The sequence below is a fragment of the Callorhinchus milii genome, unplaced genomic scaffold (genome assembly GCF_018977255.1).
Source record: "Callorhinchus milii isolate IMCB2004 unplaced genomic scaffold, IMCB_Cmil_1.0 Scaffold127, whole genome shotgun sequence".
In the NCBI taxonomy this organism is placed as follows: domain Eukaryota; kingdom Metazoa; phylum Chordata; class Chondrichthyes; order Chimaeriformes; family Callorhinchidae; genus Callorhinchus; species Callorhinchus milii.
In genome coordinates this window covers 25,444-45,603 of record NW_024704868.1, presented here as the reverse complement: position 1 = coordinate 45,603, position 20,160 = coordinate 25,444, and the positions used below count along the sequence as shown (strand labels likewise).

The window sequence follows — 20,160 nt, the reverse complement described above, 5'->3', positions numbered from 1 at the left end:
GGGTGTCACACTCCTCTGATGCCGGCGTCATCTGCTCAGGTAAATAATTCAGTCTCCGATAAATTATTTGAGTACTCATATTTTCAAAAAACCACAGTTTGAGAAACTTTCATAGAGATTGTGTTGCATGTTTTTGACAGGTTATTATTAATTCACTAACTTGGAGGGTCACGCTGCACTGCCCCACCCCTCCGCCCGCCCCCCACCTCCCCGACCAACGCCCTCCGCCGCCTCTCAATGATGATTTTCTTTATTCTCCATTTGTATGCTCAGGAGAGGCTTCAATCATTCAATCAGACTTGTTTTCAAACCGGAACTAAAATATGGTTCCTTACAGTGTATCATCCCTGAATCGCTCCGAATTTTGCGTTCCTGGATTTAATTGGCAAATTGCTGCAAAATATAGCCCGAGTTTATCGATTGTGCTTTCGTTTTCATTGCCCTCCTCATCTTCTGAGATCCGCATTGCACAGCAGGAACTTTCAGTCCTTTCAGTATTCTCTCAAACTCCCATTGGATAGTAGGTATTGTCTTTTCTCATCTTCTCAGACGCCCTTTGCACCAAAGTTATTGTCGTTCCCCTCCTCACCCTCTCCGACCCCCATTGCACAGGAGGTACTATCTCTCCTCACCCACTCAGACTCCAATTGCACAGCAGATACTGTAAATCCTCATCCTCTCGGATTTCATTGCACAGCAGATACTCCATTCCTCTCCTCACAATCTCAGTCCCCCACTGCACCTCAGGCTTTGTCTCTCCTCACCTGCTCAGACCCCCATTGCCTATCAGGTGGTTCTCTCCTCACTCTCTCAGACTCCACTTGCACAGCAGTTACTGTTCCTCCTCACCCTCTTAGACCCCAATGCAGACACCATTGAGATGCAGGTAATGTCATTCCAGCCCAAACCCCTCACCCTCAATGCACAGCTTGAACTGTTAAATGTTTGAGACGTTATTCTGACGTGCAAGTCGCAGTTCGTTGTATCCTTTTGAAGCTGGATAAATTATCAGTAGGTAAATTCAACTTAATCAGCACAACAATAACAACTTGCACTGATACAGCGCCCTCCACGCAGGTAGCGTCTCAGGCCGCCTAAATACTACCTGAGTCACCTGAAATGTATCTAAATGTAGATTTCAAACTCTACATTTCTGATGATTGTTTAAATTTTCACCTGTTTGCTGACTGTAGTTAATCCCTTTGTCAATCGCTAGTTAAGTTTTTTGTGTTATAATAATTCATATCACGTTAATTCTTCCACGGCAGAACACTATCCCCCAAAATTAATCGGTGGAAACAATACATGTTCTGGCAGAGTTGAGTTGCAGCGCAATTATAAATCAGGAACCGTCTGCGAATATTATTGGGATTTACAGGACGCCGATGTTCTCTGTAGGCAACTGGATTGTGGCTTCGCTTTGTCAACTGGTTCTGGAACACAGTTTGGAAAAGAAACAGGTTTTATCTGGAAAACTAACTTCAACTGTGTTGGTAATGAATCCTTTGTGTCGGACTGTGCTGTATCATTCTGGGAGGAGTTCAGCTGTACACATGACCATGATGTAACTGTTGTATGTTCGGGTGAGTGAAATAACCATAATCTTGCAATTCATATCGCGTTTTACCACGTCGTTCAGACTTCTCAAAGTGCTTCAAAGATTATAATTTAAAGTGACTTAAGTGTTTGCTTTGCAGTGAAAAAGACAACAATTACAAAACCAGTTGATTCATAATCTTTCAAAGTAAAATCAACATTTACTTAAGTAACACGCTATCGGTTTTAAGGAACTTGATCTATTGTAAGAATAATATTTTCGATGGGATCTTACTCAGGTATAATGGTGACGACAATCTCAGTTTCTAAGACAGAGGACAAACCAATTCCCTGGCTTGCTGAGATTTTCAAGATGAACCATTTTCCCCGAGTCTGTAAAAATATATTATTTATATTATTACAAAGGGTACCGGAGCGCAGACTCCCTCATTGTAGCCTGTTCCTGATGAGAAACATTCTCTGGTTTTAGGCTGTGATGATCATGCTCTTCTGCTACAATTGCAATGATTGTTTCCGATATTCTCCTATTGTTAAAGTGTCTTGTCCTTCTACCATTTAAGGTGATTTGTCTTGAGTTATTTGGCTGGAGGCTGCTCTCATTGTGTTTCTTTTCCCTTGTTTATGTATGGTTTTGAACATTGCTAACATCCCAGTTTGTGAAAGATTCTTGTAATTTCTACGCTATTCTTGATTATTCTATCTCATGATGTCAGGTATATTATCGCATTCGAAATGCCATATTTTTATTCTCGACAAGCTATGGTTATCTTGCCTTCATATCTCACACGTTTTGATTGAGTAATTGTCGATTGAAATCGTTGCAGGTAAACAGTGGCATTTACGGTTAGAGGGCGGTGGGAGCCGCTGTGATGGGCGAGTGGAGATTTATCATGACGGCACCTGGGGAAGATTGCTGGATGATTCGTGGACTATATCAGATGGCGATGTCATCTGCCGACAGCTGAACTGTGGCTCTGTTATTTCAGTCTACAACTCTTCCCAGTACGGGGAAGGCACTGGACCTGTGTGGATCAATAATGTTCAGTGTGCGGGAAGCGAGACACACATCTGGATCTGCCCACATTCCACAATGGCTTCACCCTCCAGGAGCAGCAGTGATGTGGGAGTTCTTTGTTCAGGTGAGTGCATTTTACTGATAAATAAAATAAAATATTGTAAATTTTAATATCACGTTGTTAAATAACTTACAATATGCTTTCCCGTCGATGATTGTCTGTTACTCCATAGAAGTGCAAACGTCCAATATCATTGAATTATTCCACATGTGGTGTTGTGAAAGCGCTGTGACAGGAGAATGACATTCAGTAATAATGAAGGTTCACACACACTCAATACATTGAGTGACAATTATTATCTGGATGCTGAATAATATTATAACCAAATGTACTATTTTTCCCCAATGGAAACCTGACGTTTTATGTTCCATTGAAACAGATCACAAACAGCTTAGACTGGTGGATGGTGGCAGTTCCTGCTCTGGAACATTGGAGATTTATCGCAATGGAAACTGGAGGAGAATGCAGGATCAGTTCTGGGATTCAAGTGATGCGAATGTGGTTTGCAGACAGCTGGGCTGTGGTCCTGCCATTACAGCCTATAGCTCCCCGGTGTATAGAGAAGGTGCACAGTTCCCATGGCTCAAAGATGTTCAGTGTCAAGGAAACGAATCGCATCTGTTGAAGTGCAAACAGTCCAGCCTAAACAAATCAACTGGGAACATGAGTGATGTTGGAGTTCAGTGTTCCAGTGAGTGAATATTTATAAATATTGTAATTTTGAATACTCGATTTTAACTCGTACCCGATTGTTACTCAATTGGTGGAAGCTTTTCTTGGGGTAATAATCGCTTCAATAAATACAAAAATTATAAATAATTTTTTCACTCTATCCACGACTGTTTGTGAGCCACTGATTTGCAGTTGCTGCATTTCCTTCGGAAAATATAGTGAACTCACTTTACATTATATTCTGTGAAGTGCTTTGAGACACCCGAGAATGTGTTAACCCAAACAAATTGACTTGTTATTAGTACTGAACTGCAATCTGCATTTGAGCAGCTTCTGTTCTGAGATTGTCTGTCAGCAATGGGCATTGCTAGTGCCTGGTTATATTTGATTAAAGAAGATTGGCTAACCGACAAATATCTACTATAACATCAAACACTCAGTTCATCTTTTCCTCTCATCTCTCCTACATTTGTATAATCATTATATTATACTGTATCAGCTGATGCATGTTATCCAATAAATTTAATTTTGTTTGCGTTCAACAGAAGATGTTCAGATCAGACTAATGGAAGGTGGGAGTTCTTGTGCTGGGAGAGTGGAGATTTACTACAATGGAACCTGGGGGACGGTGTGTGATGACTCCTGGGGATTACTTGAGGCGGATGTTGTGTGTAAACAGCTGGGATGTGGATCTGCTGTTAATGCAGCATCTTCTGCTCCTTGTGGTCGAGTTCCAGGCCCAGTTTGGCTGGATGAAGTGAGATGCTCAGGAAAGGAATCAGCTCTATGGGAATGTGCCTCTTCTCCATGGGGGCAGCATGACTTTTATCACAAAGAAGATGTGAGCATTTTGTGTAGAGGTAAAAATTAAACACTTTGTCTTTCATCATCAACACGTACTGATAAGGTGTCAGACTGGTTCTATTACAAGCAAACTATCGCTTGAGACAGAAGGTTGTGGGTACAAATGCCACCTGCCATATTTATGGATAGGTCTGGCAATCCAATATCCTGGTAAATGCTGCCGAGGCTGTCACTTCCTGCTTCGGTGACAATAAATCATCCCACAAATCACAAGGAAACGGCTTGGGATTTTCTCCTCGTGCCCTGACCAACAATTTTCATATCGAACATGGTCATTCTATTTGAGGCTGGTGCTGGTACATTGCTTTCCCTGGATCTGACTAGATAGTCCGTCACCAGAGTTACAAACACGTCTAAAATGTTCATGGACCGTAGACTATTTGAGAGGCTTGAATTCCATTTTGGACTTTATCAGAGAAGAATAGTACTACCAATTTACGGTCTTTGAAACGTCAAATATAATGTTGTAAATTATTCCAACATGTTCTCCAGCACCAATAAAAGATTTAGTTAAAAATGGACCCGTACTAAATTTAAGATATCGAAAACTTTAATGAAATTCATCTTTTTGCCGTCAAAGAACACAAGGAGCTGCGGTTGGTAAACGGACAACATTCATGTGAAGGCAGAGTGGAAGTGTTTTACAATGGGACTTGGGGAACTGTTTGCTCGGACTCCATGAGTCGCAAAGATGCTGAGGTGATCTGCAAACAGCTATATTGTGGCGAAGCTGTAGCTGTTGATGATAGTGGTCGATATGAAAAAGGATCTGGACCTATTTGGCTGGACGATGTAATCTGTAGTTCACAGGAATCCTTCCTGTGGCAGTGCTCTTCCCCACCTTGGGGAGAACATGACTGTGATCATACAGACGACTTGCGTGTAGTTTGTTCAGGTAATAAAATGTTCCTCAGCTAATATTTCTGAGCCAATATATATTGTATTTATATTTGAAGCATTTCATTTATAAATGTATACTTAATGCAGAGCAAGCTCCGAAACAAAATGATCGTGCAAAACAGTGCAGTGGGAGTTCACCTGATCAACAGCTTCATTTATCAGGTACTGAGTGAAAAAAAATTGAAAAGAAGGAAATTGTGTTTTTAACCCAAGCATTCAAACCAGGATTTCTAAATGGGCTTCACGGTATCTACTGTAACATGCATCGACTGCATAATAATTTAGTAATGCTATTTCACGTCTTCTGGACTTCACAGAAAACACATGAAAGTTAATCGACGGTATATTTATAGGTGAAACGCGGCACCAAATTGTACAAAGAAGTGTTCCACAGTTGAGGATCGAGAGACCAAATTATTATTATGATTTATTTTTGAAGGATTATTTATAGGATAATTAAACAGATCCTATAAATAATGTTTTGGAGTAAATTTCGATTCATCATAATATGGAAGAATACGTATTTTATTTGTGTGAGCAACTGACATGTGATATGAATACTTTCTATGAATACGTCCTCCCGACGTGAAAGGCGCGATAAAAATATTATATTTTTGTTGTTGTTGTCCATTCAGGACAGGAGATGCGGTTGGTTGGAGGAAGCAGCATTTGCTCTGGGAGAGTTGAGATATTGAGCAATAACACGTGGGGGACGGTGTGTGACGACTCCTGGGATATCCGAGAGGCCAGTGTGGTGTGCAGACAGCTTGACTGCGGCCCCGCCGTGCGGGCTGTGGGGCAGGCGGGATTTGGACAAGGCGCTGGTCAGATATGGCTGGACGAGCTTCACTGTAGAGGAAGTGAATCCTTTCTGTGGGATTGTGTCGCTTCATCCGCGGATCAAAGTGACTGCAATCATAAAGAAGATGCTGGTGTGGTTTGCTCAGGTAGCGATCTGATCTCTCAAAAGTTTATAGTTTTTTCTTGACAAATTAGAGATTTTTTTATTTTTCTCAACAAAAGCAGATTAGTACTGACATCACTTGAAGCTAGAAATAGAATTGTTACTGGATTAATGTTTAATGTGATGTTTTGCAGGTAAACTTCCGAAACCGCCAATCCCAACCCCATCCTTTGGTAAATAACGCAATTACTTGCATTCTTGATGATGTGTTGCTTAACATTCATACTTATTACCACTAGGTATTGTTTTTGATTCGTAAACAAGGAAATATACTTAAAGAGTATATTTGAAAACTAACCTGTCAGAGGTCAACTTTTTAGAAATTAATAGTATGTTTTACTTTTAGGAAAAGAGTTCCATATATTTCATTGTTAAAGTGGTTTGGGCATTCTTCTGACTAACTGTGCGACATGTCATACTCTATTTGGTCTGAGATATCGCTCAGTATAGTATGAACGTTTTTTATTATAATTTTAAAGAGTGACGACGACATATTATGCAACAAAAAATAACAAGTGTTGTGTACTTGATTTGCAAAGTTCAGTTGATCAACATCCCTTTTGTGGCCTGTATCGTGCTTGGAATCCTGTTAACAGTGGTACTGTTTGCACTGATTCTACAGATGGACAGCAATTATTCAGGAACAGGTGAGCCTGGAATCTGGTCTCACAGCGCTGCCTAGAGATCTCTCTCAATTCAGATAAAATTGATGCACGTGTCTCTTTTGTTAATTTAATACTCTTAACTGTTTATACTGTCTCGATTTCATTGCGTATGTTCATGTGTATCTGTAAAGGTGCACAAACTGAAAATCAAGACATATGCGTTCAAAAGCATATCTCATGCACAAACACAGATGCATAAAGAAACCCACCAGACACAATTAGGCCTCAACATAAACTAAGCACGCCAACATACTTTTTATGCTGAATACAAAGACATAGGTAGTTAAACGCGCCCAAACCGGTACATACACAAAGCATTGCAAATACACAGATATATTAACAAGCCAACACACAGAGCTAAGTAAATATTTTAGGTACCTAAATATAAATGCATAGTCATATTTATAGATTGAAACAAACACGTAAAATACATGTACACTGATGAAACATAAGACAATAGTGACGTCGCCATACTGATTTTTTTCAAATAATAAAACTCACGTTATATGATCCAGATATTTACAAATCAATTTCAAACTCCATTGTGAAATTTATGGTTAATATTTTAATTTATGTACATATCAACTTCCAACAGAAGCAAAATATCCATCTGTTCGTTTTTATCAAGCAATTTATGAAGAAATTGAGGATCGGCCAATCAGAACAAGGAACTTTGAGGCTGGCTCCCCTGGTATACACTTTACAATCATGTTTATTTTACCCGAATCATTGTACAAACAAACATCAACATTAGGGTCCCGTTTGTTGGTAAATGCAATGACTGAAATGCGCTGTGATAGAATTTCAAGCTTTTATTCAGAGAACTGAAAAAGCCCCACCTTGTGGTATTGTATCAATTTACCCGGTTAAAATAGATTAGAACTACTCAATACATGAATTTGCTCGGTCTTTCAACTTTCAAATATTATCAACACTGATTTCTGCATTTACCAATTGAGGGCAGTTATATTACAAAATTTAATACAGAGGAAAATAACTATTAGATATTTGGCTTTACTATTTCACCAAAACGAATCCTACAGAAATTAGTGTTAGCAATGCTTATTGTGTTTCTGTCGTCCAGAGAATATCCAAAATAATGTCATCTTTTCAAATATGTCTTTTCTTGCCCAAACAGAGGCAATATTCAAAAATCATATCAATAATATGCAACCAACTTGCTCCTGGTATGCTAAAGAATTTGTTTTGATTAACGTCATATTTCTCAACGGTTGACCTTATTTTCGTCCACGAAAAATGATCCACGGTTTTGGAAAAAAAGTCTAATTGTTTGGTACGTTTCTTTATTTTGATACAGGAGTTGAATTAGACTCTAACAACCTCTGTAGCTGGACAGTAATGACATTATTTGCTCAGTTTCAGGATCCAACGATTCTATCAGTAAACTGGAGTACTACACTGGGGAGAATGTGAATGGTTCAGATGCAGAAGAAGGAAACCCTGAAGTGTTTCTACCCAATGGCGATGGTGAGTGTGTGAAATAAATATTGTATTTGATTCCGCATCTGATCAATTCAACGAGACGTTTCATAGCACTTCACATATGTTTACAATGATTCATTGTGTCTGTGTATCTGTTGATGAACTGGAAAGGCAATTTGTGCGCAAACTGGGAACAGTAATGAAGTAAACGAAACAACCAATCTGAGGGAATGTTGGCCAGCCCTCCAGGATAAGCCCTATTACCCTGGTGAGTTTTGCAATATTTCAATTGCAGCTAAACAGGCGAACTGAGCTCAATACGTTGCACTCCTCCAGCACTGCCATGCAGTGTTTGCCAGAGTGTGATGTTATAGTCCCCGATTAGATTACACTCAGAACCTTCTGACCTGGTGGCTAAAGAGCACGCTATTTATGCTGGTTTCACTATAAAACAAGCTTCTATCTTCAGATAACGTATCCAAAAAGAAATTCAGGACTTTTTCAGTATTTCAGGCATAAGATACATTGAGCACCACTGTTTCCAAAGTTGGGTCAATATAGATACATATTTGGGGAATACAAATCTGCAGGGCAGTGCGGAAAGCGCGAAAGAGTTGGAGTAATTTGGGTCGCTCTTTCAAAAGATGGACTGAATGGCCTCCTTCTGTGCCTCCTTTTCCTGTCTGAATGTTTGAGTGTGTAAGACTGACTGCCTCTTAACAGATCATCTTCAGGAAGATTATGACGACGCTAAGAGCGGAACCTTCCAGCTGGCGGACCGCGGCCTCCTCCTGGTCATTGAAGCACACACTGAGGTTCCAACACTGATCAGTCCCACTGTCCAGGAAGATTCGCTCTGCCAGGGTAACAGCCTAACTCTCATGTCTTAACCTATTAGGGAGATGTTTAATCAACAACACATCTGGGAGTGAAAATCATAATTAAAGTCACAAGTATAATCAATCTTCCATTCGATACAGAAATTTTATGGCATAAGTGCAACAAGAATTACATTTGTGTAGTGCGTTTCAAGTTGGCACATCGTGGATACGCTTCAACTTGCAGTGAATGTAAAAGTGTAGGTCAGTTGGTACATGTTTGCTCTTAGGGCTTTGTAATAGGCAGTTGCTGATATTTGGCCTTGCTATGATAGCTAAAATAAGACTAATTACGGGTCGATGTGCTATCTGAAATCGGATATTTCTCGTGTTGATGAATTGATCTCCGATGCTACCGGTAATGTCAATAATGGCACATACAGAGTGGTGCTGTGTGTCATGTTAATAACTGCGCATATTAAATGGTGCTGTGACTTACCGATTAACACAGGCATGCTTGCTTCTATGTCCTGTTAATAATAATCAAGATGTAATTAAGGAAATAATTGTTTACAACACTATCAGGAATTATTGAAATGAATGTTTAAAAATTAATGATCCATTTAAAATTTAACAAGTGAGTAGGAATTCCATCTTAAACGCCCCACCCTTCAAGTTTTTGAAATTATAATTGTAGTAATGGAGGTAAGGTACGCAAACAAAAATCCAAGGTGGTTATCTCCACAGTCGGTATTTTTCTCTCACACACAAAGACACAGATACACACCCAAAGAAACTCAAACATACACAACATGCGTGTGTATACACAGGAACAAACGAGCACATACACGCTCACAGAAAGACACAGACACACAAAAATTGTCACACACAGCACACAGACACGCACAGACAGACAGACATACACAGAGAAACAAACACACAGACAACACACATAGACACACAGACACACACATACACAGACACACAAGTGCACACGCAGATACACACTTACAGTTACACAGCGACGCCTTTCTGAATGTTATCACAAATAAATGATGGATCTCTCCATAGGGGGTGGACATCACACAGCGAGTGACCCGCTGTTTCCGGTTGACACCAGTCAGTGTGGTTATGATTATGATGATGTTGACTGTGACAATGACACCGAGCAGGACAGTCAGCTTCCCATTGGGATCAAAGCGGATCTCCCGAGCTCTGCACCGTCTGATCTTAACATCCAGACCAAACAGGTGAGCTTATGGCTTCATGATTTACAGCATTATTTAACACTACAGAAGCCCACAAATGACATGGTGACATGTGTATTTGGAACCAAAGTTACAGGTTTGTTCGGTAAGGGCTGATTCTATTGACTATAAACCTTGACCAGCACCAGTCAGTGATTCTAATCAATCGCAATCCTGACCTGAGTCTGATATTAGACAGAATGGTAGTGATCATGTGCAACTGCCACATAGGTATTCACGCCAATTGATGAAGGAACTATTCTTGTAAACAACTTCACATTGATGTGATCCTTGGTTGGATGTGACTTAAACTTTAAATTTGTATTTACCATTCTAAACTGTTGAATCTGTTTTCTTTATTTGACTCATAGATTATTGTTCCTATACTTTACTTGCGGAAATTTTATTTTAATTTCCTGAATCAAAATCTAATTTAACATTCTGCTATTTGAGCGCAAAAAGTCCTTCTGTCTTTTTAAATGTGGTAACAAGTGACAGAAACATTAACGAAAATATTTGGAAACAGTCTCTCAAACAGCAGCAGGTGAACGAAACCAAAGTAACAGCCCCAGAGATTATCATAGCCAATATGCTGTACTTTAGCATGTTATAAATTGATCAATAATATGTTATTGATGAGAGTACAATTCTTTCCTTTAAGTAGTATATTTTTTTGTCTGTATTACTGAGCTATTCAACTGAATTTGCATCACCCATAATTCATGATTATCTTCAAATAGAGAACCAGTGGACAAGATGAAGCTACATGTTCCACCAACTTATCAACGCAATCAATATGAACCCGTGTCACATTCTTATGTGATGGCACGTTTCTGTGTTTCCTCTGTGTAAACCATTCTTATGTGATTTTCAGAATGATTTGTGTGCATTTCAAGGTGAATATAATGTATATTTAACTCATTGCAATGATCTGACGCCTTTAGTATTTTTATCATATTAAACAGAAAATGGTAGTAAATTTTCCTTTACTATTTTGCTTCTACTTTACTTTAATGCTTACGATTCTAGACTGCAATAGAGCTTAAGAATTTTTTTTTATTTTCTCGTCATTTCAAAACATTTATTGTGATAAAATTATTAGATTTCTGCAAGTATTTGTTGAGCATATTTGTTGAATTATACCAATCGAGTTATTTTATCTGCTAAAAAGAGACATTGGTCAATTGGTTAAAAACGGATCCAGTTTCAGATGAAGGGTGTGTCGGAACCAGAATCGTCTATGGTTGTTCTGTAAACTGCAGCGTGTGTTAATTTTGGGATTCATGCTAAGTGTACAAGAGCAAATAAAAGAGAATAGATATATTGACAACACCCACCATGTCTCACAAGAGAGATTTCTGCTATTGACTGTTTGTCTAATTAACAAACAGATTGTAAATGGTGAGTGAAATTAAAATGGTCTTCAATAAATATCAAACTCTGCCCCAGTATTCGTTATTGTGGAGTAATCTGAGACGCCGTGCCACGTGGAGGTCGCTTTAAAAATCTAAGACTGTATTACTGATTGTCGATCAAATCCACAGTATCTGAGCTCCAAAGTCTGTGCCCTTCCCTGAGTACCCTTGGCCTCCTGCGGCTCTGCGCTCCAATGTCTGCGCTGCTGTACTATTACCTGGTTCAGTGTGAATAATAATAATAATAATACTTGCATTTGATACAGCGCTTTTCACGTCGGGAGGACGTCCCAATGCGCTTCACAGAACACACTGTAAAGTGAATTGACGGTATATTTGTGAGCGAACCCGGCAGCCAATTGCGCACAGCAATGTCCCACTAACAGTCGTCGTTAGAAAACAACCAATTTTTCATTGCTTTTGGTTTCGGAGGGATCATTGTTAGGCGCGTGGAGTAAGGAAACTTGCCCAAGGTTTCGCCTTGCCTTTATAAATATAATTTTCCCCTCTCTGAAATAAACTCACTTTAATGTTATCTCTCCTTTGCGAATCAGAACTTGCAGGGAAAGGCTGGTGAATTGGACTAAACACGTTTTACTTTGAAAGACACGGACGACAAATGTTTCTCTTCTGTGCTGTAAATGCTTAACACATGGTGATTTGATACTCCTCTCTGAGGAGTAAAAGAGTTACTATGGCAACTGATATCCGATAAAATCTTATCCGCCTGAGTGTTTCCTGCTTAAAACCAACCGTGTTTGCATGCCTGTGTGAGAGAGAGAAACAGATCGTGGTGGGGGACGGAAGGTGGGGGGGTGAGGTTGGGGGAACTTTATCTATATCCACTATTATTAATACTAACGTTATGAGCAGAAAATAAAATATGTTATAACAAAGAGATAATTCCCGAGCGCTTCTGTGCTATAACTGCAATCATCGCAAATAGTGCAGATCAAGTCGGTTTGAAATTTAAACCTCAGAGGCCCAATTTTCCTGACATCTGAGGTGTGTTCACAGCCGACGCGTCTGCCCGCCAGAACTACCTCATGTGAAAAAGGGTTAACATCATTTAATCACACATATTTCAAATGAATTTATTCTGAGCTATAAATTACTAAGGTTCTGTGGTGCCTGTTGGGTTTGAAAGAGTTACATTTGCAACTGCTGTCAGATTACATCTCAGCTACTGCTTGTTTCCGGCTTGAGACAAGTTTGTGTGTTTGTGTGTGTTTGTGTGTGTGTGTGTGTGCGAGAGCGAGAGACACTGAGAGAGAACGAGCCGAACTGATCGCAAAAGCTAAAGCGACAGATTATCAGGAGAGTTAGTATTACGTTATGTTTTTTGGCACAGGCTGTGCACTGCAGTTTCTGGTGCTTTGCTAAAGGTTCAGGATGTGGAGCTTGAAATAAATTCCGTCCTTATTATAGTATTTGCAACTGATGTCCGATCACATTGTTTACTGCTTTAAATCCACTGTGTTTGTGTGTGTGTGTGAGAGAGCGAGAAAGAGACGGGGGATCGCGGATTGGGGGATGTATTTTTTGGGGGTTGGGGGTGAAGGGGTGGCAGGTTGGGAGACGAGGACTACTGGAGCGGAAGCTGCAGAGGCAGATCATACAAAGAGATAAAAAGTATTGTAGTCAACACGGGCTATACCACAGAATTTCCGGTGCTTTGCAGCAGGACCTGGATGGGTGGTTCAAGTAAATAGCGGCCAAATTAACACATTAGATCGAGTTATCTAAATCCACTATTATTACAAATAGAAATATATCAAATAACGCAAATAATGTAACAGCAAATTACAAGATATATAGCGCCAAACAGAACATTTACGAGAGTTTCTGTGCTATAATGACAGGCATCTGAAACACTGCAGATCAATGCTCTGTGGATTTAAAACTCAGGCCGCAATGTGCTCACATGTGTGTCGGGTTCACACCCCACATGTCTACCCACCAGAACTATCTCATCTGAATAAGTGCAACAAGTAATTGGTAACACATATTAGGCCTCTTCTACCGATCAGTGGCGCATTAGCACAGTGTTTCAAATGGTTATAATATTTACTTAATTTGGTTTAACATTGTTCTCACATGGTCCTCGATATTTGTTACAACTCAAATGACATTTTTTTGTAATTTTCACTCTGTAGCCTGGGATGTATTAATATTTAACAGGAACTACACTAAAAATACTTATTAAGCAGTGATGCTCACCGCCATAACATTACATACATTACCGTGACCATTGTAAATAGTTTTGCACTATTCGCTAAAATATTTCTTGCCTTCATTTGTCCGTTCAGATAATAAGTTGAATTCATACTCCAACTGAGGTTCAATGGTCGCTGAATAACAATCAATGTCTCTGTAAAACAGGCCTGGTCCAACTATTCTCATAATATTCCTTGGATTTGATATAGTACATTATCAAATGTTCGGGACATCACAATGTGCTTCACGCAATATATTGTAAAATAATGGAGAGTATACTGTAACAGTTTAAAAATTTTGGTTAATAAAGCTACATGTATCTACTATTTTGCTTCACCTGTCCAGAACTTTCGTTTGCTTCGAGTAATAAATCGTTAACTTGCGAGATCCCAAGCACTGCTGTCTTGACGACTTTTGACATATTACAATCAGATAAGAAAGCCAGTCTCCACACTGCAATAGCTCAAGTGGCCACAGGGGGAGCAGATATTTCTGCACTTCAATGTCTAAGATCAGCTGTTAAACTGCAAGGGAGGAAACTGGCAGATAATTTATGCGGAAATTAATTTAACTGATGCGAAATCTAAAACAATTTTCTCTTCGTCTTGGTGAATTAATACAGGTTATTAAATTAGAAATTTTGAGGAACATCCCTTACGTTTTTGGTTTAAGAGCATTAACAAAATAAGATATTTTTACTTTTGTCAGAAAGGGATACAAATGTTGCCGTAACCAATCAACGCTCTTAAAACAATTCATGTCAAAATACTAAAATCCAAAACAAAAGCATATAACATTGTACAGAGACATGGGTTGTGACGTTACATGACCAAAATGAAACCATGGCTCAGACAAGTTGCTGTCGTAAATATCTGCAACAGAAATGTAAAAAGGCTCTGGGGGAAATGGCTGGAGAATTGGATGAAACCTATTGCAAACATTATTGAAGAAAGTCTTTCATACAAGCACGGTTGTCAATAATTCACATGGGTTGATCATAGCCACCGGGTGATCAAAGCCTCCATCATATACTGGGTGATCGTTGCCACCATTTACCGAATGATCATAGCCTCGTTCATGCCTTGAAATCCCTCTGCGATTTTAGCCCCAACCGATCTGCGCAAACTCCTTACACCCATTGAACTTATCCGATTCTTCTTTTCGACTTTTGAATGTCCCCTGCCTTTCCTTCCCATCATGCCATTGGGATTTCAGACTATCTGCTCCCACTCTCTGGTATCAGATCTCAGAGACCATTTGCCTCCCCAATCTGCAATTGACCTTTGTAGAATGATTTACACTAATCGACAAATACAGTTTGCCTCCATTTGTTCATGTAAGGAATAAGTTCCATTCAAACTTCAAACGAATATCATAACATATTGACAGTTTGATTCTGGCTCTGTAACTGACGCTTCCTTTCGACTCAGGTTTACAATATAATGGGTTGAAGTCCAAACAAAATGTTGGAAATGGTCAAAACCATAATGTGCGAATGGCTTATAATGGTGTGTATGTTGGACTGTTATTACCACGACTGTCACCCAGCTGTAGTGATGTGGAAGAGCTGCTTTGTCAGGATTTCTCAGATCCGAACACATCTTTATCTGAGGTGCCCTCTGAGCATATGGTAGATGATGTTAATAATATTAGTAATCCTTGCATTTGATAAAGCGCTTTTCACGTCTTCTAGATGTCTGAAAGCGCTTCACGGAATACACTGCAAAGTGAATTGACTGTATATTTCTGGACGAAACGTGTATCATTATTCAAAGGTGGGTGCCAAAGTTAAGGAAGATTAACCTTCCTTTTTCCAATTCCCCACCAAATTTGTCACTCCCTCTATTGCTGTGTGTGGTACATTGCTGCACAAAGCATGATTACAAAATGCACACTTTACATTATGTGTTTGTTATAAAGTCCGGCGCTATGAGACCTCTGTGCTGATATGGTGACCAACTTAAATGATGAAAAAAGGCTATTCATTGAAGAGAGAAATACAATCCCCAGCACTACTGCTTTGCCAGCTTTTGAGAAAATAACAGTCAGAAAAGGAAGCCAATCTCCAGCCTGCAATATCTCGGCTGACCACCGAAGAAGCAGCTCTCTGCTGCACCTTCAGGATTCTGTCCTATACTAGTTTCATGGTTACCTATTCTAGCATTAATTTTTAGGCGTTTCAAATGGCTCCTTCTGGGGTTTCCAAACATGCACAAGTGGTGTTCTTTAGCAATTCATCCTAGGGCCTTTCCTCTTCACTATCTAAAAACTCCCACTGAGGAATATAACTCAAAGAAATGATGTTCACCTCCACAATACCAATGACACAAAACAGCCTTCGTCAGTTCTACCATTGAACTCCAACTGCTCTTCTGACCGAATCATTGTCAACAACAACAACAAGATTCCATTTATAGAGCGCCTTTCACATCGGGAGGACGTCCCAAGGCGCTGTACAGTTGGGTCAGGACTCGAGCAGGGGGGAAATGGTCAGGGTGAGGGGAGGGAAGGGAGGGAGCGAGGAGGGGGTAGAGAGTTGAGAGGGGAGCTGAAGGCACGGTCAAAGAGAAAGGATCTTTATAAAAGGTCTGGTATCTGTGTAACAGGCCTGATCTCTTATAACAGCTCTCTCTGATTTTTTCAGGTTCCAGCATGTGCAGGTGTTGTGTTTTGTTCTGTTCACTGTATAACTTGCCTCGTCCATGCATAACAGACCTGGTCTCTGATAGTAGGCCTGGTCTCTGTATGACAAGCCTAGTCAGTTTTTTAAAGGCCTTGTAACTCTTTAAAAGGATTGGTCTCTGTATTACATGCCTGTTCTCTGATAACAGGCCTGGTCTCTGAAAACAGGCCTGGTCACTGTTTAATAGGCCTGGTCTCTTTGAAAAAATGGCATGTTTCTATATAGTAGGTCTAGCTTCTCTATAACAGGCCTGTTCTCTTCATAACAGGCCTGGTCACTTTTTCAGAGGCCTATTATCTACTCAGCAGTCCTGATCTCAGCATAACAACTCTGGTCTCTGTATAAATTATCTCATTTCTGTAAAACAGGCCTAGTCCCTATATAACACACATTTTCTCTGAATCACAGGCCGGGTTAATATGTAACAGGCCTGTTCTAGCATAACAGACATGGTCCCTCTATAACAGGACTGGTCTCTATACAAAATGCCTAGTCTCTGCATCAAAGGCCTTGTAAATGTTTAACAGGCCTGCTCTCTGTACAACAGGTCTGATCTCTGTATAACAGACGTGGTCTCTGTATAACAGGCCTGGTCTCAGTATAACAGGGTTTGTCACTGTTTTACTGGCCTGCTTTCTGTACAAAAGGCCTGGTTTCTGTATAATGCGCGTGGTTTCTGTAAAACAGGCCTCGTCTCTGTATAACAGGTCTGGTTTCTGTAGAGCAGGCCTATTATCTGTACATCAAGCATGGTTTCTGTTTATCAGGTCTGTTTTTGTTAACAGGCCTGGTCTCTTATAACAGGCATTGTCTCCGTATTACAGGGCCTGTTTCTGTAGAACAGGCCTGGTACTGTATCATAGGCCTTGTCTCTGTATAACAGGTCTGATCTACATGCAGCAAGCTTGGTCTCTGTATAACATTCTAATAATAATTATTGCATTTGATTCAGAACATTGTCACGTTTTCGGAATATTTCAAAGTGCTTCACACAATATAATTTAAAATGAGTTGATTGCATATTATGTTGGGTAAATGCGGCACCAAATTTCATAGAGAAGCGTTCCCAAAAGTTGTTGATTGTGGGACCACAATACTATTTTTTACAAGAACATTTCTTGAAGGTATCAATAGCCCCATCACCAGAAAAACTCAGAAACATTTTCACAGACCCAACCGTATCACATACACATGGAGTTACTATCAATTTGATACTCACGTAAAGGTAATCAGACATGAAAACGGCTTATCGGGTAACCGTTTGTAAACAGATTCATAGATTAACTGAAGTTAATGCAAATCAATATTCTTACAAATTACCAACAACCAAAACAATCAACTGTTTCATGCTTCCAGCAGTTACACTGGCACTATGATAAGCAAATTCACCTGCAGGTATATAGTATCATTCCTCACCATTGTAACACAATACAATACATATCGTGGAGTCCTGTTGCTCAGTGGTTAGAGCACTCGCTTTGCAAGTGAGAGACCTGAGTTCAATTCCAGGCAGGGCGAAACCTTGGGCAAGTTTCCTTACTCCACACGCCTAATAATAATCCCTCCAAAACAAAAACAATAATTAAATTGGTCATTTTCAATCTATGACTGTTTGTGGGACATTGCTGTGCGTAATTGGCTGCCGCGTTCGCCCACAAATATACAGTCAATTCACTTTACAATGTGTTCTGTGAAGCGCTTTGGGACGTCCTCCTGACGTGAAAAGCGCTATATCAAATGCAAGGATTATTATTATTATTATCTGTATACTCAACTTATTATACAGAGTGACGTTATTTCAACGATATCTGATTCAAAAGTTTTGTTTGAGAAAACTGGATAAGTAAAGCCTGTAAATCCGTTACCCTTAAATAGGTTTGGAATGTAGAGTATCATTATCACTAACTGATGGGATGAGTTTAAGGGAAATCATGAATACTGGATGAATCCTGCACGTGATGGAAAACGGACATTTTCGAAAGGACAGTGCGTCCCAGCCTGACCCAGTGATATCAATCTCGCCTCTGAGTCAGCAGTTTGTCGGATCAAACCCCATATTCGGACATGGAATATAATTTTCTGAACTAAATTTTGTAATGCAGTGATGGGGCAGTGGTACATTGTCGGAGGTGCCGTCCTTTGGATGAATCGTTCAACTGAGATCTGGCCGCTTTGTCAGGCGGAAGTTAAATATCCCATGGTATCAAACTTATCTCAATGTGAAGCATCAACCGAGAACATTCTCAGTCAAAATCCAGTGCTACTGAGCGACTTATCCAGACTGATACACTTCAATCTTTTTCAGTATTATTCTTGCGACAATGAGTAAGCAATCTTTTCCAAATCTGATAATAGATATTCCATTGGTTATCCATATATTTGTACCCAATAGGAATGTTTGAACTACATTTTTATTAGTTGGACTATTCTGATTAAATATGAATCCGGAAATCATTGTTGAAAGAAATACATATTTGCAAATTTGTGGTAAATAAAGCAACATGTTCCACTATTGTGCTTTATCTGTCCAGAGCTTTGCGTTGCTTTGACTAATAAAGAGTTAACTTTTGCGTTCCCCCGCCCTGCTGTCTTGTCGGCTTTTGAGAACATTGCAATCAGATTAGCAAGAAGATCTCCAGTCTGCAATACTTCGGGTGGCTACAGTGGGAGCAGATCTTTCTGACTTTCATAGTGAAAGATCAGCTGTTAAACTGCAGAAAGGAAGTTAGCAGATAATATTTGTGCAAATTAATTTAATTGATGTGAAATCGGAAATAATTTTCATTTCGTTCATGTGAATCAATGCAGATTATTAGATTAGACATTTTGATGAGCAGCAGTGTGGTTGTAGAATTAAGAGCATTCCCAAAATAGATTTGTTTTTCTCAGAAAGTTATCAGAACTTTGAGGAAACTAATCCACTCTCTTAAATCGTTCTACTCAAAATATTCTGATCTCTAAATCAAATACAGATAATTGTAGATGTTACAGAGAAAGTTGTTAGGAAGTGGAATGCCCAATATGAAACCATGGCTGAGGCAGATTCGTACTTCATAACAAGAGCATTAGTTCAATGTCTGGATCAGAAATATAAAAGGCTGTGTGGTAAACAGCCGGAAAATGGAAGAAGCTGAAAGCATCTGTGATTGAAGGAAACTTTCGTGTGAGCACCAATGCCAATGATTTAAACGGTTTGATCACAGCCACCGAGTGATCCTCGCCACCTTCATAAGCACAGGTGATCATAGCCACCAGGTCCCGGCTGATCATAGCCTACTCCTTACTTTTAAAGCCCTCCGCGCTCTTGCCCTGACTTGTACGATGTCATCACACCCAACGGAGTGTTCCACTCTCATCTTTAGCCTGGTTAATGTCTCCTTCCCTGCCTTACCCAACGCACCGTTGGAAATTGGTCTTTCAGCCTCTCCGCCCCGACTTGCTGTAACCCAATCACAGACAACATTTGCCTACCCACTTCATTAGCTGCCTTTCACGTCCATTCCAAAACCTTCGTCTGAGACTGGCAAGTGTTCTCTCCTGCACCACAAAGCCCAACCACCACACAGATTCAAAACCTCGACTGTTCAGCGAAATGGGACGTCCTCCCAACAGAAATGGTGCTGTATATACAAGCAATCT

General features: G+C 39.8%; 1 protein-coding gene across 1 annotated transcript; it reads left to right on the top strand.

The window, feature by feature from the left end:
* The first annotated feature begins 3,261 nt into the window (after nucleotides 1-3,261).
* On the top strand, nucleotides 3,262-9,031 carry LOC103190402 (antigen WC1.1-like). The gene is made up of 10 exons (XM_042345866.1): nucleotides 3,262-3,324; nucleotides 3,851-4,165; nucleotides 4,750-5,064; nucleotides 5,157-5,231; nucleotides 5,705-6,016; nucleotides 6,168-6,206; nucleotides 6,573-6,680; nucleotides 7,294-7,389; nucleotides 8,076-8,186; nucleotides 8,865-9,031. The coding sequence occupies exons 1-10, from the start codon at nucleotides 3,297-3,299 to the stop codon at nucleotides 9,029-9,031; spliced, it is 1,566 nt and encodes a 521-aa protein (XP_042201800.1). The 5' UTR covers nucleotides 3,262-3,296.
* Nucleotides 9,032-20,160: the final 11,129 nt, after the last annotated feature.